This window comes from Coturnix japonica, chromosome 8, assembly GCF_054131305.1.
Source record: "Coturnix japonica strain WE chromosome 8, WE-NBRP24, whole genome shotgun sequence".
NCBI classification, from domain to species: domain Eukaryota; kingdom Metazoa; phylum Chordata; class Aves; order Galliformes; family Phasianidae; genus Coturnix; species Coturnix japonica.
The window spans coordinates 3229581-3248352 of NC_140670.1; the positions used below are offsets into that span (position 1 = coordinate 3229581).

At 43.9% G+C, this 18772-nt stretch overlaps 1 protein-coding gene across 5 annotated transcripts in view; it reads left to right on the plus strand.

Moving 5' to 3' along the window:
• RASGEF1A (RasGEF domain family member 1A) overlaps window positions 1-18772 on the plus strand; it is a 133202-nt gene that overhangs the window by 97242 nt on the left and 17188 nt on the right. For 3 of the 5 annotated variants that reach the window (XM_015866100.3, XM_015866105.3, XM_015866102.3), the window contains one exon: window positions 15326-15505. In XM_015866100.3, coding sequence (XP_015721586.1) covers window positions 15326-15505 — 180 coding nt within the window. Of the gene's footprint in view, window positions 1-13398; window positions 13878-14962; window positions 14982-15325; window positions 15506-18772 lie in introns of those variants that run through there. The other 2 variants (XM_015866101.3, XM_015866104.3) reach the window with 2 other exon arrangements.

Below are 18772 nucleotides of genomic sequence, written 5' to 3' on the forward strand. Positions count from 1 at the left end.
CCTTGAGAATGTGAAGAAAACAATTTCTGAGTATTGCCTGGTGATAAAGAGCCAGTTTTCTATGCTTAACAGCTGAGAATTCTGCAGGGAGGTTTCTGCTAGAATTAGGAGTTTCTCTGAGAGATGCTCCTCCAAGGAAATTGTTGGTCAAACAATATTCCCCCATTATACCGAGTATGTTCCACTTACGTCTTTCCTCACACTGTTAAAGTAGTAGAGCAGCTGCGCTCCTACAAGTTAGAAATAAGGATATCCTGACACAGGCCAAAAGAAAATAACAACCATTGCCCAAAGATATAATCTGACACGGAGGCAACAAGGATAACTGCAGACAAGTTCTAAAAGGGCCTTAATACTTTCAAGCCAGACAATATTGCACTGTCTTGTCCCGTTTCTTCTTTCCTACTTCATTCTCTTTCCTGCATCTGCAGCCTTTCCCATCTCATCAATCTCTCCTGCTGTCCCCGCCAGTGCACACAGGCTCTCTCTCTCACCAACCTGGACTTCTTGTCTTGTGCAGTTTTCTCAATTCCATTCCTTTCCTAGCAGTTGTTGGCCTCCTCATTGCAAATACTGGGTCTGATTGCCAGGAGCAGGCTCTGTTCCCATTCCCTGCTCACCTGTGTGTGACATGCAAAAACAATGCCACGCTTCTGGCTTGTGAGCTGCCTGTTGGTGTCAGGGTACTCGGCTCTCCAGGCTTTAACCACCTGCTTGCCTACCTGTGCAACCTGGTATAGGGAAGCTGCTTTGGCAGGGGGGTTGGACTCAATGATCTCTAGAGGTCCCTTCCAACCCCTGTGATTCTTTGATTCTCCCCAGTGCCCATTTCTGCCAGCTCAAGGTGTAAAAACACACCCTGCCTGTATTCCCCCTTCACCTGCACAGAGCTTGCAGGTCACATTTGAGGAGTGCAGCAGAGCATATACAAAGCAGTGCAGAGGAACCCACAGTTCTGAAAGTGCTGACATTTTGGAGGATGAAAGGGGATTGAAATCTCCAGAGCTCCAGCCTCATCAGCACTAAAAAAATTCCCTGAAATAGAAAAGAAGGAGGGGAAAAAAAGATAAATGAATAAAGTGCACATCTCTTTATTTAGAAGTTCATATATTTAAGTCCCTTAAGGAAGGAAATAGGTGAGGACACTGACAGTGAATGAATAGCTGAAGTTTAAAGGACAGGCTATAAGCAATTGAAACTTTGCCTCTCACTAAACAGTAGTGTGATTAGCAGCTCAGGAGTTTCATCTGGCACAAGGGCATCTTCTGTAGACTGATGATACCGAAGAGTAAAGAGTCTCTGCTTTGAATAAGAACACAAAATGTAATTTGCGTATCCCAAACAAATAAGAAATAATCTCTTTATATAAATAGATCTCTTTACAAAAGCAGCACCTTCCCATTTTAATCACAAATGAGACAAAAACAAAAAACAAAAAAAAAACACCACACACACAAAGAAGTCAGGCAGTCTTTAAGTATATGGAAGGAAAGAAGAACGTGCAGTAAGCAGAATGTTTTAGCTGGTAAAGTAGTTCAGACAACAGGCGCTGTTCTGGTAGAGCTTGGCATTTGGATTTTCAGGGTTCATTCTAACCCCTGTAAATACAAAATGAAATTCTCTGGGTGCAAACTGAAACAAGAGGCTTGAGTCAAAAGGCGGAGTGGAAACCCACTGAGCCTGAGAGCCAAAACCAGTGCTCAGAACTGTGCTGGCAAGCCTGACACAAATGTTAGCTTTCCTGGTCTATAATTCCAAGTCCAACTACATTATCCTAAATGTTAGCTGTAATCAATGGGGCAGGGAAAGGAGAAAATCTGAAGGAGCAGCTCCTAATGAGCCAATAAAGACCAGAAAGCGCAGGACCTATTTGTGTAAGAGCACGAAAATAACCTTTGAACATCTGATTTTCAAGAGATGAAGGAAAGAAAGGGAAATGGAACTGTGGCCAAGGGGGGCAGGGAGGGGGGAATTTATGGCAAATGCAAGCTGTGTGGTCCGGGAAGCTTCAGGGAGTGGTGAAAGATTTGCAAAGGTGAGCAGATTGCTTTCTTATTAACACAGGGGCCTTGCGATGGACCCGCTGAGCTTCTTGTGAGAGGCAGCTATTCAGTGCTCTGCTTTGACTGAAAGCACAGGGCTGTGACTTGCAGGCTCCCAGTTGCTCTTCTTTTAGTAAAGGCACAGAGAAGGGGAGGGAGGGGGACAGAGCAGGGCGAAGAAAGATGGGCAGTAGAACACATGGGTAGCCGGTACATTTTCCACAAGCATACAGGAATGCTCCTCAAGGCAATCAGGAATGTAAGAGGATTACTTACCTAGCTCAGTTTTGAGGACTGCAATGCCAGATTGCTGTTTCTGTTAAATATTACAATCTTATGACAGAAAGGAAAATAAAGGCAAGAAATACACTTGAAATAAATTCCTACTCGCAGCAGAGGCCCACAGTATTTACTTCCCTGTGAGCTGCAGTGGAGCAACAAGTCCCCTAAGCTTTGACACTTACTTTTAAAGAACAGAATCTTTAATCGTGCATTCAAACAACTTGAGCATAATTGCCTCTAGTGAAATTTAAGACACGTAAAGCTTAAAAATGCATAATGTGAAATATCATTATAATTACCATACCAGCAATATATTTCCTTTGTAAAATATATATTTTCCCATCTAAAATATCAAATTGTAAAGACCCCATTGATGCTTTTGTAAGATATAAAATTATTATGGGTCGAATTAATATTCAAATCCTTAAAAAGCAATACAGTAACAGCAAATGCATTGAACTTGTTCCCTTGTAGCCCAATGTGCTGAAGCAAGAATCTTGCTATTATTACAGTGTTCGGACAAATCCGTAATGGGAACTTCTGGGGAAGGGTTATTTTCTTCCCCAAAGACCAACTGAGTTAATTTATCCTATAGCAACTTTTCAGACGGCTTCTCAGACCGGAGTTCACCGTACCAATTGAGGATGCAATCTGATTTGCACTCACAAACCTTCCAAATAAAGATGAACAGATAACTACTGCAGCTCCAACACCATAAGGGTGATTGGGTGCTCAGGATCGAGCCCAGAGTTTGAAAAAACCCAAGAAGATGCATAATTTATAGAAATGAAAACAGTAGCATGGAAAGTAGATAGCATGGAGCTATCATCTTCAAAAGTGTACTTGAGAGCAGTTGAGCATAATTAAACATCTCCCCCTTTCTAACCACTTCAGTGCTCCAAAAATCAACTGCAAAAGATCTCTTATGACGCAAAGTAAGAAATCAAAGTGCTACATAGCTATATGTAAACCCACCTAGTTAATAACTAAGAGCTAGGATGTATTTATAAAACAAGGAATTAAATTTCCAGTTATAGCTCCTAGTCCTACCTGCGTCTATGGATATCTTGATCCAGTTTTAACTATTATCTGGGTGGTGACACACTGGAACAGGTTGCCCAAGGAGATTGTGGATGCCCCATCCCTGCAGGCATTCAAGGCCAGGCTGAATGTGGCTCTGGGCAGCCTGGGCTGCTGGTTGGCGACTCTGCACATAGCAGGGGGTTGGAACAGGATGAGCATCGTGGGCCTTTTCAACCCAGGCCATTCTATGATTTTCATACACTGCAGGTCTTAGTAAGTACAAGCTAGTGAGAGGCTGTTCACAGAGCAGTGGGTATGTGGAAGCGCTGCTGACTCCTGGATAACAAGCCTGCAGCACCAGGAGGAGCTGTCAGGTAACACAGGCAATCTACCTTTCCTTAGGGCTTTATGGTCCTCATGAGTCCCTTCCAACTTGTCAAATTCCATGATTCAGATTAGTTCTGTTGCTTAAAATGAGTTTTCTACAAAGATCCAGATACGTAGCAAATGTGATAACCCAAGTTGCCTCTCCAATTATATTATGATGATTCATTTTTAAAGGAAGAATGGGGAATGTCCCTATATCACTAGCAAAAAACATTTCCTCGTTCTTTACAATGCGCATACATACACCAGAAGAACAGTGCTGATTGCTGACTTGATGTTCTTTGATGTGTGAACACATAAAACAATTGGAGACATTCCAATTATCTCCAGTTCAAAGTTAGGCCAAAATTAGAAGCAGTTATGAATAATGTATCAGGTTTGAGCAGAAACAGTAATGCTGAGTAAAATAAAGATGAAAGTTTAGCTTACCTGTGAGAATGAGAAATAGGTAAGCAACACTGCTTCCTTAAACAGAGATGTTTGGAGTTGCACACCCTCAGAAGTTCAATTAACAAAACATATGTCAAAACAGGGTTTGGTGGCAGATTGTAAATTGCTTTCAAGCGTGTTCCTGATGTTTTCAAGGTAGTATTAGAAGCTTAACTTTCCTATGAAACTTCCTCTAACTCTTTTACGCAGATAACTTCTTGTAAGAAGCATGTCAAAGCCATTATCATTTGCCATAGCGGGCTAGAAGTTGGTTCTAAGTCAAAACACACATCCCAGGAGGCTCCTTATCCAGCCCTGCCACGCACTGAGCCAGATCCTCAAAGGAAGCTAACAGCCTCTCTCCATTAATTTCAACAGGCCAACCAATTTCCTGAAAAATCTAGCATTTCAATTAGGGCATAAACTATTTCTGGGTGGAAAGGCTTCTAGCTGGGCGAGCTATTCTCGCTTAGATATCTGCATTAAGTTATAAGGTAAGATGTCCCAGTCAGCATTCCAGCACTATCTTCTATTACTGCAATTCTACTTTCCTTTGTGGCTTTTGTGAAAAAGACTGGATCTCAGAAGTCTATCACAATAGTGCAGAATGCAAGATGAGGACACACATTACTTACTTCTGCTGTGCCCTCTAAGGAACTTGGTTTTCCAGTGTCTACCCCAATGCCTCATGTTTTCTGTGATTGTTAGCAACTTGACCAAGCCTTTCCGGTAAAGCGATGGCTGGCACTTGGGCACTGTTAGCAATGAGGACTAGATAGCCTTAACAAGGGCAACTGGCAACAGGCCAGAGCTGATCATAGAATCACAGAATCATAGGATGGCCTGTGTTGAAGAGGACCACAGAGATCATCTAGTTTCAATCCCCCTGCTATGTGATGGGTCACCAAGCACCAGACCAGGCTGCCCAGAGTCACAAAGATCTTCTTCTTGTTTATATATAAAGTTATCTGTGCCATTCTTTTCATACGCATTTGCAGTAAATCCTACGTTGCTTTCCTTCACTGAGTTCTGCTTATGTTTGTAAGTGTTTTGGAAACCGTAAAAATGAAGTGACTGTATAAAACAATCCCATGTTCCCTAAATTCAGCAGCAGTAAGTATGTTTTAGCAACAAAAAAAAAAATCTTATCAGTCAATAGACTCACTGGGAACTACAAAACACTAAAGCACACATTCCAACAAACAAATTCATAGTACAGCTGGTAGAGAAGTTAGTTAACGTACTAGCTGTTATGAAAGATCATCTCCTAAGCCATGACATGCTAAAGCAATTCTAGGCATTCGTTTACCTTCAAAAATAGCTACAAATACAAACCATTAGCGCATAGTGCTTTTCATCTTCTGCCTCAAAATTACCACTCAACTTTCTAGAACTAAATGGTTCTACCTGAGCAAACCGTTCTTTACATCAACAGACATAGATGTTAGAGGCAGGAAGTGTCTGAATTCATACAGTTAAGGTACTATGGTTAGGCTGAAGTTGGACTTGATGATCTTTGAGGTCTTTTCCAACCTGAATAATTCTATAATTCTATGATCTACTAAGAGCATATAGCAGTCGCCCTGTACCACCCAGTTGTCACGCCAGTGGAACGCAGCAGATAGAATGAGAAACACGGAAGTAAGGACAGTATAATTTGTCTCCTTGTCTGGTAGATAACTCTCCTAACTGTGTCTATAAAACACGTCTATAAAACATGCTGAACTCGCAGAACAGAGCGATTTTGCATCTCACCGATTAAAATTTAGGATTGACTTCATCAATGAATTTGAAAAGGCAGATATTTAATATTCAACACATTTGCAAGACTTCATGCAAACCAGGTTGTGTTTTTGACTCCAAGATTAGGCCGCCTGACATTCCTTTCAATTAAATCTATAGCACAAGTAATTCCTATTGTGATGCCTTGTCAGTTTGGGATTTCTAGCTCATCTTTGCCGTGCATTAAATAGCTGCATTTGAAGGTAAAGCATATGGAAGTCAATTTCCTGCACATAGATTTTACAGAAATAAAAGTGTAAGAGATATAAGAAATGTAAGAGCCCGATCAAAATTCCCTTTAATTAGGAAAGTAAAAGGCTGCCCAGGAAATCTTCAGTAGCACAGGAAGCATAGAAAAGTTTCATTTTTATGCCACCAGCTCATATCTCGCTCAGAGAGTAAGCAGCTGTGTAACAGTTCATATGGCATACCGGGAGAAGGGAAAGGGAAAATCCATTTCGTTCTAACTATCCAAGGTAATTTAAAACTAATTTTTGGCTATGCTTTGTAAAAATAAGGCAACTTGCACTATATATTAGCGAGAGCTTTAGATAACATTTCATATTGCATGTACAGGAATACCAGGTTGTTTACGAAAAGAAAACTAAGTGACTGAAATGAGCGTATTCTCCTCATCCAGCGGAGGTCACTCTTCCAGATTTGGCATCCCCAGTCAAGCGACAACATCTTTAAAAGCCAAAAAAAAACCAAACACCATAAAGTTAAAAATCTAATTTAAAAAGTCCCAAAAGCTGAGCTAAGAGATGGCTAGGACTACAACAGACTGCTTAATGTGTGTACAGCTTGTACAGACCAAACAGCTGATGAGGAACACCAGGGAGCATGAGAAAGAACGTGTTTCCTCTCAATAAACAGTATCAGCTTTAAGTTTCCCACACATTCATGCCTGGGGAATCCCCTTTGAAGTTGATCGTTGAAGTGACAGCTCTTCTCACCATTGGAGTAAGGTAAACAGCAACAGTAAGGTTGAGACTCAGGCACATCAGAACTTAGGGCTCTTGAACATGCTCTCTCTATTTTGCACTTTGATCATCCTTATTCTGATGGGGCTGGAAAATAAAAATCATAGCTTTCAAATAAAATAAAAATAGGTTCCCAGGTGATCTTTAGTATTGTCTAAACAAACTTGAGAAAGGCAAAGGAATGAGGGAGGATTTCAACACCTACAATCCTACCCACACCGAAATAAATAAGTGTTCCGCCTCAACAAAGGGGAAACAATACAAAAACAAAAACCCCATCACAACACAAGGTGAGAATTGTAAGGGGGTACCCTGTGAAATACCCGTCCTTTGGATGACTGCTGACCAGTAAAGTCAAAAAGATTCCAACCACACGTTATCTTTTCAACATCAGTTATTTGAATTATGTTCCGATTAATGCTGAGAACTGGGAAAACAAAAGCTTCAGGGAGATACAAAATCTTTGTTTATAGTTTGCATACCTTCATTTTCTCACACAGATAATGACAGGGCTGCTTTTGTCCAGCCCTTCATGATGTTTGTTCTTTGACCAATCTACATCAAGCTCCTTTAGCAAAACAGAGCACTGAGTAATTGTTCAGCTAATTTTACTACCAAACACATAGATCACATGGAGGGAAGATTTAGGTTGGATGTCAGGGGGAAGTTGTTTACTGTGAGAGTGGTGAGGTGCTGGAACAGCCGCCCTGAGAGGATGTGGGTGCCCCGTCCATCCCTGGAGGTGTTTAAGGTCAGGTTGGATGGGGCCCTGGGCAGCCTGATCAGGAGGTTAGCAGCCCTGCCTGCAGCAGCAGGGATGGAGCTTGATGATCCTTGAGGTCCCTTCCAACCCAAACCATTCTATGATATGATCCTGTGATCACAAAATACATATACATATAAGTAGACATATATTACTTTCAATGTTTATGCATGTATGGTAGGGGGCTGTTCATTCACAGATCAGTCTTTGACTTTGTCTAGAACATAAACTGACCACACAAGGCCGTCTTATTTAGTGTTTCATGTTCACAAGCTTATTTTTGGATAGTCTGGGTTATGTCCTACAGTACGTAAGACAGGATAAACACATAGTAATAGCAATAGTAATAGCAATAGTAATAGCAATAGTAATAGCAATAGTAATAGCAATAGTAATAGTAATAGTCTCGTGCGGGTTGGAAGGGACCTTAGAGATCATTGAGTCCAACCCCCTAGATTCGAGCCTCTGTGCTGCAGAGCGGCACTTCTACCACTTGCACCACAGGGGGATTCGAACACCCGGGCCCCGGTGTTGCAACGCGGCATTCCTACCACTTGTGCCACCGGGGCACACAGGTGTTTGATTGATACAGTATTCTATATCCTGTATTACTTGGCATCGGTTATTCAATATATTCAATATATACTGCGTATTCACTACGCTTGTGATAAAATGGGGTAAGTCCTTTTCGCATGCCTCAAACTATACTGAAACCCAGTGTTGCTCATAATCAAATGTTCACACGCATTTCTAAGCAGTCTTGGGGAGTCAAACAAGCATTTGCCAGCCATCAAAATGCTTTTGTAAAAATAAGATCATTTTGAATGCTTAACATTTTGACGTCAGGTTTCTGAAATTAAATACTAAACTTCATTTCCTCAATATTTTTATCTTCCGTTCAAAATACGACTGAGATGCTTTGAGGTTCCTCATGAGGTTCTATCCTCAAGTCACCAGAATAAAACCAACAGCTGTTAACTGCCTTTAAACAGAAGAGATTTTTAGCTTGCTCTAAAACTTCCCTAGCGGTTGCTGAACTTCTTGTCAGTGTCAGCAAGAAAGAATCCCAGCAGTAGATGTGCATGGGAACTGAATTACTCATGGTAATTCAGGTAAGACAGATACATCATGTGTTCAATGGGAAGTTGCTCACAGCTGTATCTTTATCCAAACGAGTGAATTACTGCAAATTATCGTTCCAGAATTTCTCACCATCAGGTCTAAAATAAGACATGTAAAACCACGGACTGAAAATAATAATAACAATAAATATATATACACATTAATACAACACTAACAAGTGTTGCTGTAGCAGGCTCTGCCAAAGCAAACCTAAGACTGACTTTCCAAGACTGGCAATTTTTATCAGCTAATCGTGATGTTAAAAAATAAACTTCTTTTCCTTGTTAAGCCACCACGTGCACTGACAAAAATACCACATCAAGAAGATTGACATCAGCAGACATGCAGATTTTTCTTCCCCTGGGCACCAAATTGCTGATGTATGTCCATGCTCCCTTCTTGGCATAATTGATTTTCACTTTCTGCACGGTGGCACATTCTTGGAATAGCTGGTACAGCAGCAAGCATGAATATGCAAGCCAAGGGCAAACTAACTAGGTTTAGGCCAGGACTGCTTTATGTTGAACCCGAGCTTGAACCCAATTTAAAACTGACTACCAATTGCTTTTAAAAATTCAGTTTTAGAAGAATCTAAGAAAATTAATAAAAAGTGTACATGTTACATTAACATACTGTTCTTCCAGATCATGTCAAAATTGGCTCGAAGCACTCACAAGTGCTAAAAAACAGCCTTCGTGTGCTTTTTCTATCTTTTCTTGGAAAACAAGACATTAGACATGCTGAGCAGCCTCCCACATCTCCAGAAAACGCACAGCATAAATAGGGATGGAACAAATCTACAACTGTGGTAGAAGCAGCTGTTCAGTTACACCCTGGCTGCCTAAAGTGGCATTTATGCATGACATGTTGTAGCAGCCCTTCAAGTAGAGCTGGCTAAGCCAACTATCTTTTTCTAAGATCTTTGTCTGCCAGTCACTCTTTGACTAGCAATTGTATGCACTTACATGACCTGAGGTTTGGAGATTGGAACTTGGTGATCTTCGAGGTCCCTTCCAACCCCAGCCATTTTATGGCTCCATGAATATCATCCCTCTTCATTTATTCTTGTGTACCTGTCCATGGGGTATATTGTTTCTTATTGTTCTTGTTTGGTTTTTAAAAATCTTGATTCATCCTCCCTGCTAAGAACACAAAGACATCCACCAAACATTACAGTGATGTCTCCCAGCTGAATGTACCTCAGATCTAAGTTAGTAGGCAAGCTAATTCCTAGGAAGAATAGAATACTAAGAACAGAATATGCACAAAAATCAGGAACCAAACTTGCTGCTAGCAAGCTTCTTCGCACACCAAAATAACAATTAGCATCTTAGTTGCTATTACCAGCCATGTTGGTACCATAGTGAAAGCCTGCTGTATTATGTTAAGTCTGCTGTGTTGGTAGAGGCACAAAGAGCTGGGAGTAAGCACCTTGCCTTTTCTAAATCCTGGGGAATAGCTTTCATCTCAATCCAAGAGTGACAACTGAGCATCAGTGTCACAGGTATGCTCAGTGATGTGTCACATAGCCGACCTCATGCCAAGGAAAGTTCAACACATAGGTGAGTGACTTTTACAACTAGCTTTCTATTTCAGGTAGTACTGAAAGCATGCAGCAGTGAAAGGCATCTCAAGTTGTTCATAACTTTGGCTTGGTTTGCTCTGAAAATTGCTGGATATCTGAGGGGCAGAGCTGGTTGAGGCCTATTCAAGGAAACGCTGCACTACAGACTTCATTGGCTCTGACAAAACCATTGTGTGGAAAGGCTCATTGTGTCCCATGTCAAATAGTAAGAGAGGTATGGCTGATAATAACCACGGACTGATGGCTACAGCACTCAGTCCCACTTCACGTTCCAAGCTTAAAAAGTCTGGCTCAGTTCAGAACCGCGATTAGAAGCTCATCTCCCACTCCCATCTGCTGCCAAGTTATTAATGTGCCATCAAGTTATTCTGCAGCGTGATTCTCTGAAATTGATAGTATGTTCAAATGGGTCTAAAAATTACTCGAGAACAAATTTCAAATCTTAAGGAAACCTGGAACATCTGCACAGCCCTCCAAATAAGACTAAAAACCAATTGTTCCACAAAGATGCTTGCTCAAGGCTTTCAAGCTTTACCTACAGCCTGCTTCTAAAGTTCTTATAAATGCTCCACACTAGCTTGCACCCATGCAAAAACCCCATCTGACACCACTGCTATTACTGCTTGTGCAGTCTGATGGCATTTCCTGAACAAATGCCATATTTCAGATGCAGGTCGAGTTGTTGAGTCTAAAGCCAAGACCATCGATATATAAAAACCACAAACATAACGTGCACATTTAATTCACCTCTTTTTCCCATGTTCCACATGCCAGTATTAGGTAACATACATCAAAGCCTTCTGAAATGTAATAGCCAAGAATACACTTCTATAACTATGCCTGTAATGAGTATATCTAAATGGTTTCCAAAATCATAGCATTATGTAAGTATAATGCACTGTTGGAACAGAATGTAACGTGCAAATCCAGAGCCTCTCTATACCCTACCCACTCCCAAGGTTGTGTAGGTTCCCAGACAGCAGTTCAGACTCAGTAACAAACAAGGTTTGTGTTCAAGTCAGATGTGCTTCAGAAGACGATAAAGGCTTTATCCCATTTTCTTATTTAAAATACACTGTGAAGAATGCCATGTACAGTTAAGCCCACTTTCCTTTTAGTCTCCACCCCTCTTTGCTTCCTTCACTGCAGGTGCTGGGGCTTTAAATTGCGTCAGCATACTCTGTTACATAAGGCCAAATAATAACTACAACTAGATCTGTGTGGAGGGTGACCAACAAGTGCATAGCTTGACAGTGGCAACTACAAAAACAGCCTTTCAGGGAGAATCCCATTGTACTTGAAGCTAAAGCCTCAGATCAGTAGTAATGACATTGGAAGTTGTTACTTGCTTTTCTTGAGTATGGCTGTGTTTAAGATGTACACGTAGGTACACTGGAGTAAGTTTCCAAAATACTGTTTTCTAAGAAAAAAAGAAAGAAAAAACCAAACAACCAAATAGATTTTTGCTAAGGCATGGTGGGATTAGACAGCTCAGACAGCAAGCCTGCAGCAGGAGCAGGAACAAAACCCAAACATTGAAAATACCAATCCAGCTCAATAGATAACAGAAGATGTTGTGCTCTATATGCTGACGTTAGCTGGTATTAGGCTGAAGCAACTGGCAGGATTGAGACAGGCAGGCATTAATGCTGCTGACTCACTCTGCAGCAAGAGATTCCCTGACCGGCCCCATTGAACCAGCGCAGTGTTGCCTCAAGTTGTTTTTCTAGCAAGCTACAGAACAAGTACAAACTGCGCTGATTAAACTTGCTCTAGGGTCCACCCACCAATAACATGAGGCAATGCCTAATGAAAACATCTTCAAAATGCAAGCAATTTGTTGAGGAACAGAGCTTACATAACTACAAAAAACAATTAAACCTTGGAGAGTTTCTGTATCTCCAGATTTCAACATTCAGAACACAGCTAGCTAAAGGTCATCCTTCGCACTTTACAGGAGAAGAAATGGAAGCCAAACGGTAAAATGATGCACTCATTGCATTCTACTTGAGCTGAATAGGGGAGAAGAGAAATCATACAGTGGCCTGGGTTGCAAAGGCCCACAATGCTCATCATCCAGTTCCAACCCCCTGCTGTGTGCAGGGTGGCCAACCAAAATGCTGCCCAGAGCCACATCCAGCCTGGCCTTGAATGCCTGCAGGGATGGGGCATCCACAGCCTCCTTGGATGACCTGCTCCTGTGCATCACCACCCTCTGGGTGAAAATGGCATCAGTGCAATAAGGACAGGGGTTGTTTTACAACAGTTTGAATAGATCTGTGTACGCTTTGCAAGTGTTTATTGACCGAGACTTCTACAAGCCTAAGCAAACATTTGAGCAGGGTTGGAAGGCAGATCAGTACAAAAACATGAAGTCCAGTGCACTTATTTTCAGATTTGTTGTTGGCTGTGTTAGTTAAATGGGCTTGTAGTCTTCAAAAACAACTTTTCATATCTTATTACACAAGATTAACCTATATATTCCCATCTCCTACTTGGCATATTGTCTTATGAGAACGTGAAAAGGCCCACAGTGCTCATCTGGTTCCAACCCCCTGCCGTGTGCAGGGTCACCAACCAGCAGACCAGGCTGCCCAGAGCCACATCCAGCCTGGCCTTGAATGCCTGCAGGGAAGGAGCCATTAGGCAGCACTAGTGCAGGTTCCTTACAGCCCGGGGTGGGCACTCTCCCAATGCTCATTCCTACCCGCACCAGCGCTGCCTTCCGAAGGCTTCTCCTACGTTCATCGCCATGGAAACCAGCGAAGCCGCCTACAGTCACCGGGACCCATCGGATAAACAGCGACAATAAGCAAAACGAAACGAACGAACGCCAGGAGCCCATAGGACAAACGCTAAGTCATCAAGCGAACGAAGCAGCAGGATGGGAGCAGCAGCGTTTGTAGGAGAGAAACGAAGGCAGCGCAGCGGAAAGCCCCGGCTGCTCCGAGCTTGGGGCGGGTGGGCGTGCGGCGTGGGCCGGCTGTCCGCCCCCCGAGCGGCTGCGCCTGGGAAACGCGAAGCAACTGTGAGAGCGGGAGGAACCAGCGCAGCCATTAGAGCAGGGAGGGCTCGGAGCCGCCTGTCAGCGCGGCGCTAACACACGGCTGGGAGCAGCGGGAGAGCTCCTTCCTCATGCAGAGCCGCTTCCACGGCGGGACCGAGCACTGATTCCTCACGGAATAACAGGCATCTGGGCAACGGGAGCTGTGAGAAGCACAAGGGAGCTGTGAGAAGCACAAGCAGGGAGCTGTGAGAAGCCAAGCAGGGCAGCACAGCGACCCCGGCCCTCCCGGACAGCCGCGCTCCCACAGCCGCCCCCGCTCCGCTGCAGGTCGGTTTGAACGGGCCCCGCTCGCTCTCAGCCAACGGGCGGCGCGCTGGGCGCTGACGTCACGGGCGGCGGGAGCGGGGCGCAGTGCTGCCGGCCGGCCCGAGCCCGGCACCCGCGTATGAGCGCGGCGCCCAGGAAGATGAGGGTAAGCGGGGCCGAGGCGGGGGCTGTGGGAGCGGGCGGATGGAGGGGGCGGCACTAAGAGCGAGGGGAGGCGGGAGTCCGTCCGGTAGCACGGCCGGCGCTGAGGGGTCCTGAGCGCGGTCCGCTCTCCTCTAACAGCGGTGCGGCGTGTTGGAGGCAATAGCCGCGTTCCCTCACAGCGCTGTGGTGGCCGCCGCACGGGGACCGACCGCCGCCGTCCTTACAAGGGCAAAAACGCGTCCGTAGCTGGGTGTGGGGGGCGGCTGCGGAGCGTCGGGGCTGCGGCACGTTGCTGCGCACTGCAAGGCTGAGCGAGAGCGGGGAGAGCGCGATGTGCCGAGCATCACCAGCACCTGCCGGGCCGAACCGGCGGCGCTCGTTGCTTTCAGCGGAGGGCACGGAGTCCCGCTGCTGGTCGTGGTGCTGCCCCAGCAGCACGGATGGCCGCCCCGAGCTCTGAAGATACAAAACCCAGCCCAGTGTACGAGCACAGCCTCATCCCTTCCATCTGCATCACTTCTTCTCCCATCGTGACGTTACCAGCTTCATTTCACACAGGGCCAAAGAGAGCCCAGGAGCTCCCCCTGCCCCTCCTCACTTCGCCTTCTCAGCAGCGTGGGGGGACCGGCCGTGGTACCGACTCATAATGGCTCTTTCCTTTACATACAGCGGCTGCACGTTTTGTTGGGCCTTCTGGTTACATTCAGCTTGCAGTCAGTTTAAAACCAGCCTCAAACCCACACGGTTTACAAGCCGCTGGTAACTACAGGATACTGATAGAACTTGTGGCCGAGCAGAGGGAGGTGGAAACCCCAAAGCTTTGTGTGGTTTTTGCATTGCGACAGCAGGTTTGTTTCCTAAGCAAAAATCTCCAAAGAGACTGTTATTAGAGCTGTGTGTTACAGCAAGTACATATTACAGCACACAGTGCCACGCAGCCCACAGTGTCAGGAAAGGAACAGCCCTGCTGCTGCATGAGATACCTGCTGCAAAGATATCCAGCTACAAAACTGGTGAAGGATTTGTTACCAAAAGTCCGGTATTTTGCCCAAGAATGACCTCAAAGAAGTAAGAAGAGAGATGTATTGCAGTTGTTGTTTGCTGGGTAAGGCAGAATGCAGAAAGCATTTTGCATTTCATCCCTGTTTAGGTTTAAGGATAAGGAGCCAAGGGAAAACTGGAGAGGCAAAGGAAAACCGAGCGCAGGGAAAAGAATTACTACAGTTTCTGCATCTACAGCCCTCGTGCTGTAGTTCCATGTGCATTTCAAAGCCAAAATGCAACTCAAATATGTGCAACTGTGTGGACTTGGTTACATAGCTCTCATGTCCAGGGTGCACTGGAGTCAAGTATATAATCACGTGTAATGTATGGCTCTGTAAAACTCATACAGAAGACATACTCAAAACAACCTTGTCTTTTTCTTTTTTCCTTTTGCCACTTCTGTAGGAAACTATGCCCCAGACGCCAATATTTTCCAGCATGCTTGGCTCCAGCTGTAGTGGACAAGTGCAGCCTGATATGGGAGAGAGATGCGTGGACCCCGTTTATCAGGATGGGAACATTGTTTCTGGATCACTGGAGGCCTTGATAGAGCGCCTGGTACCCACCATGGACTATTATCCAGATGTAAGTAGGCACTGAAGGACCTGTTTTCTTCCTGTAGTTTTCCTAAGATAGCACCAATCTAAATCCTAAACATGAGAAATTCTATCTCCATCCAGATCATGATTAAGATGCAGACTAAAGATGCATTTATTTTGCTCGTAATACTTGTTCACTAAACATGTTACTCAACAGGGATACTCCTTTCTGCTTTTTAATGGGAACACCTGTTAGAAAGATAAAGCCATGTTGAACCAAATGGGCACCTTAAGAACCAATTAAAAGCAGCATTAGCCACAATGTTCAATCCCTCTAAGCTGCTTTACCTCTAATGCAGTCAAGATTAACATCTAACCATCTCCCACCTAGGGAAGTGGACCGACTCTTTCAGCTGAAATCAGCTCTAGGGATTTTTTGGCTTTGTTTTCCCCTTAATTTTCTATGCATCTCCTATTCAGACCATCAGGAAGAAAATACTTTAAAGCGACCACATTGATTGTAATTAAAGTGCTGTCTCTCTCAACACATTTTAATAAGCAAGTGCTGTAATAACGTTCCTGAGCCTAGAAATGATCTGGCAATGATTAAATGTCCTCACTGCAGTCCCCTGAAGTAAACATTGCTGGTAACTCTAGGGCAAGATGTAAGATTCTGAACGAGTGATATTACTCAGCGATCACACTATGACTTAAAACATCCCTTCGTACCCATCACTGAAAGACATTATTTAAACAAACTACCAAAAATCAGAGATTACAAAGCACGTATTCCATCCAAGCTGTGAAAAAGCAGCATGACAGAAACAGTCCAACTCTTTCTAGGACAGGAGTGACGGCAAACTGAAGTCAGTGTTGACTGCTATGTTGAATTTAACTGTGGTAGAGCAAGCCACGCTAACCTATACCTCATAGAACGTTTCTCCATCTCATCAGCTTTGGGGTTATTTACTGTGCTTTCACGCTGGTCACAATGAAACCTCCTTAAGCTCTCACATACACATCACCCAGTTCCCAATCACTATATGCAGTAAGGGCACTCCCTTCCCATATGAGACCCCCACGAGTGCAGTGGTACAGCAGCTGAATTCCAAGCAATTATTAGTTAGGATTAAAACAGGCAAAAATCAGGATGTCTTAATTTTCTGGTTCAATTCTAAACCTCTCGTTTAATTATGCTTACCTACGATTGTGCTAACTACAATAGATGCTAAGCACCAAATTCTCTGTATGGCACAGAGAAATATCCATAGCTGGGCATTCAGCTTCTCTTGCCCTCCCCAGACATGTAGTGGAGAGAGAAGGCAGAGCTCGAAGAGAGCTACAGAATCCAGTACACCAGTGAAACAGCTCTAGGCTGCCAAAGGCAAACGTTCCAAGGAATCAGCTCCAGCTCCCTTTATTTAATACTAGTTAATGTAGTTACTTGCTACTTGGGTTTCTGGAATATCACTAAGTTTGTTAAGCAGCTGTTAATGCATGTCTCTTATTGTGACTTAGAGTCTATTTATAACACTGCTACTCTGAAAATGGTTCCATAAAGTGAGCGTTACTTAAGGGATCTATGAGTTATTTTGGAATGTTGTTGGTTTCCATGGTGCTGTCACATACCCCGTGCAAGGGAGCATCACAATCCACGCGAGCACAGAGCCCACCAGGAGGCTGCAGTTCATAGGGGCAGCAAACTGACAGCTGAGTGATACAGCAGAAGTAATCAAGGGAACTCCTGGGAAAGGGAGCTGGAAAATGGTACTAAACCAAATTCATCTCCTCTACAGCAGGACGCGTTCTTTTAGGTAAATCAGATCACCCAATTTAGCTAAAAGGATTAATTTTACAGCAAGTGGATGGATAAGCTTAGAAAGACAGAGATGGAACTGTGTTTGAGTCATCCCCAAATGCAAGCCTTGGATTTCAATTCAGATTTATGTTTACACTTCATGTCTTGCCCATTTCTATTTTTAGGGAAGTTAGAGCGATAGCCATTTAGTGTGGAGGTGCCGTCAGAAGGGGGACCAGTTACCTTCTGCTCCAGAGGAAGGTGTAAGCACCTCCCAGCTTCATGTCTCTGCCTGCATGAACACAGGATGACAGCAAGGCACCATCAGTTAACTCTCATCAAGAGAAGGTGTTCATTATGTTACCAGAGGTTGCCTTTAGTTTCAGGGAGACCTGTTTCTAGGTGTTGCTCCAAATTTCTGGACTAGTCCATCTGAGAGCAATGCTTAAAAGCCGTTCTGTCGACACAAAGCTCAGGACTGCAGTCACCATCCAGATGGAAAAAAGGGGGTGGAGGAGAAGGCAAACAGTATCTTTCTGTTCTCGTTACAGTGCAAAACAAAACTGTATTTGCTGTGTTGGCAGCACAAGAGACAGATGAGAGAGGACAGGAAAGATAAGGCCCTACATTTGTATACTGCTCTTTTGAGGTTTGTTTGTGTATGGGGACTTACTCAGCGCACAGGGAAATGTATATTTGTGAGACAGAGGAGTTGGAGAGGTTAGGAATGGAATGTACCAGTCTGCAACCCTTGTGCCCAAACAGAAAACATTCTAAGACAATATTTCACAAACATAAGACTGAGCAGCGAGTGCACAAAGGGATTCTTCTTCTTTTTTTCCTTCCCCAGACAACAGCAGTACATTCTTGGGTCAGAGAGGAACAATTCCTCCTTTCGTCCTGCGTGCTTGCTTTTTTTTCCTTAAATATAATTCAGCTCATCTCTTAGCAACAACTTTAGGCACTAAAGGAATCTGCCTTCTTTTTCTCTCGTAAAGCACAAGACCCTTTTTGTGTCAGCTAAGTTGTTCCAAATGCAGAAAGGAATTTTTTTGCCTTTTCTCTCAAATACCTGTCACTTTCATGGGGTAAGTGGAGCTCAGCTTTCAGTCTCATAGCTTATGGAAGCATTTTTAATCAGCCTTTGTCAAAGCAGCCTGCTTCTTAGCTGCCTTCTCAAAGCATTTTCACGTGCGAGGGACTGCCTGTGAGAAGAGTGTAGGTCTTCGAAGTGTTCTAACACCTTGCTTACATGGGAGGGCTGCTCTGAAAGTAATGCCTTCTATTTTGTTATCTTGGATCGCAATGTCAGAAGCGGATGTTGGTGGTATGGCAGTGGAGCCTGAACCTTCCCCCCAGTATTCCATTACATGTTGTTGCTGTGTGACAGATGGCAGCAGAGGGGCACTGACAGAACACTGTCTGACATGGAAGTGCATATGAAGCAAAGGTGTGTTGTTAAATCCCTCTGCATGGGAAAAAATGGCATCTGGTGACATTCACTGATGCTTGCTG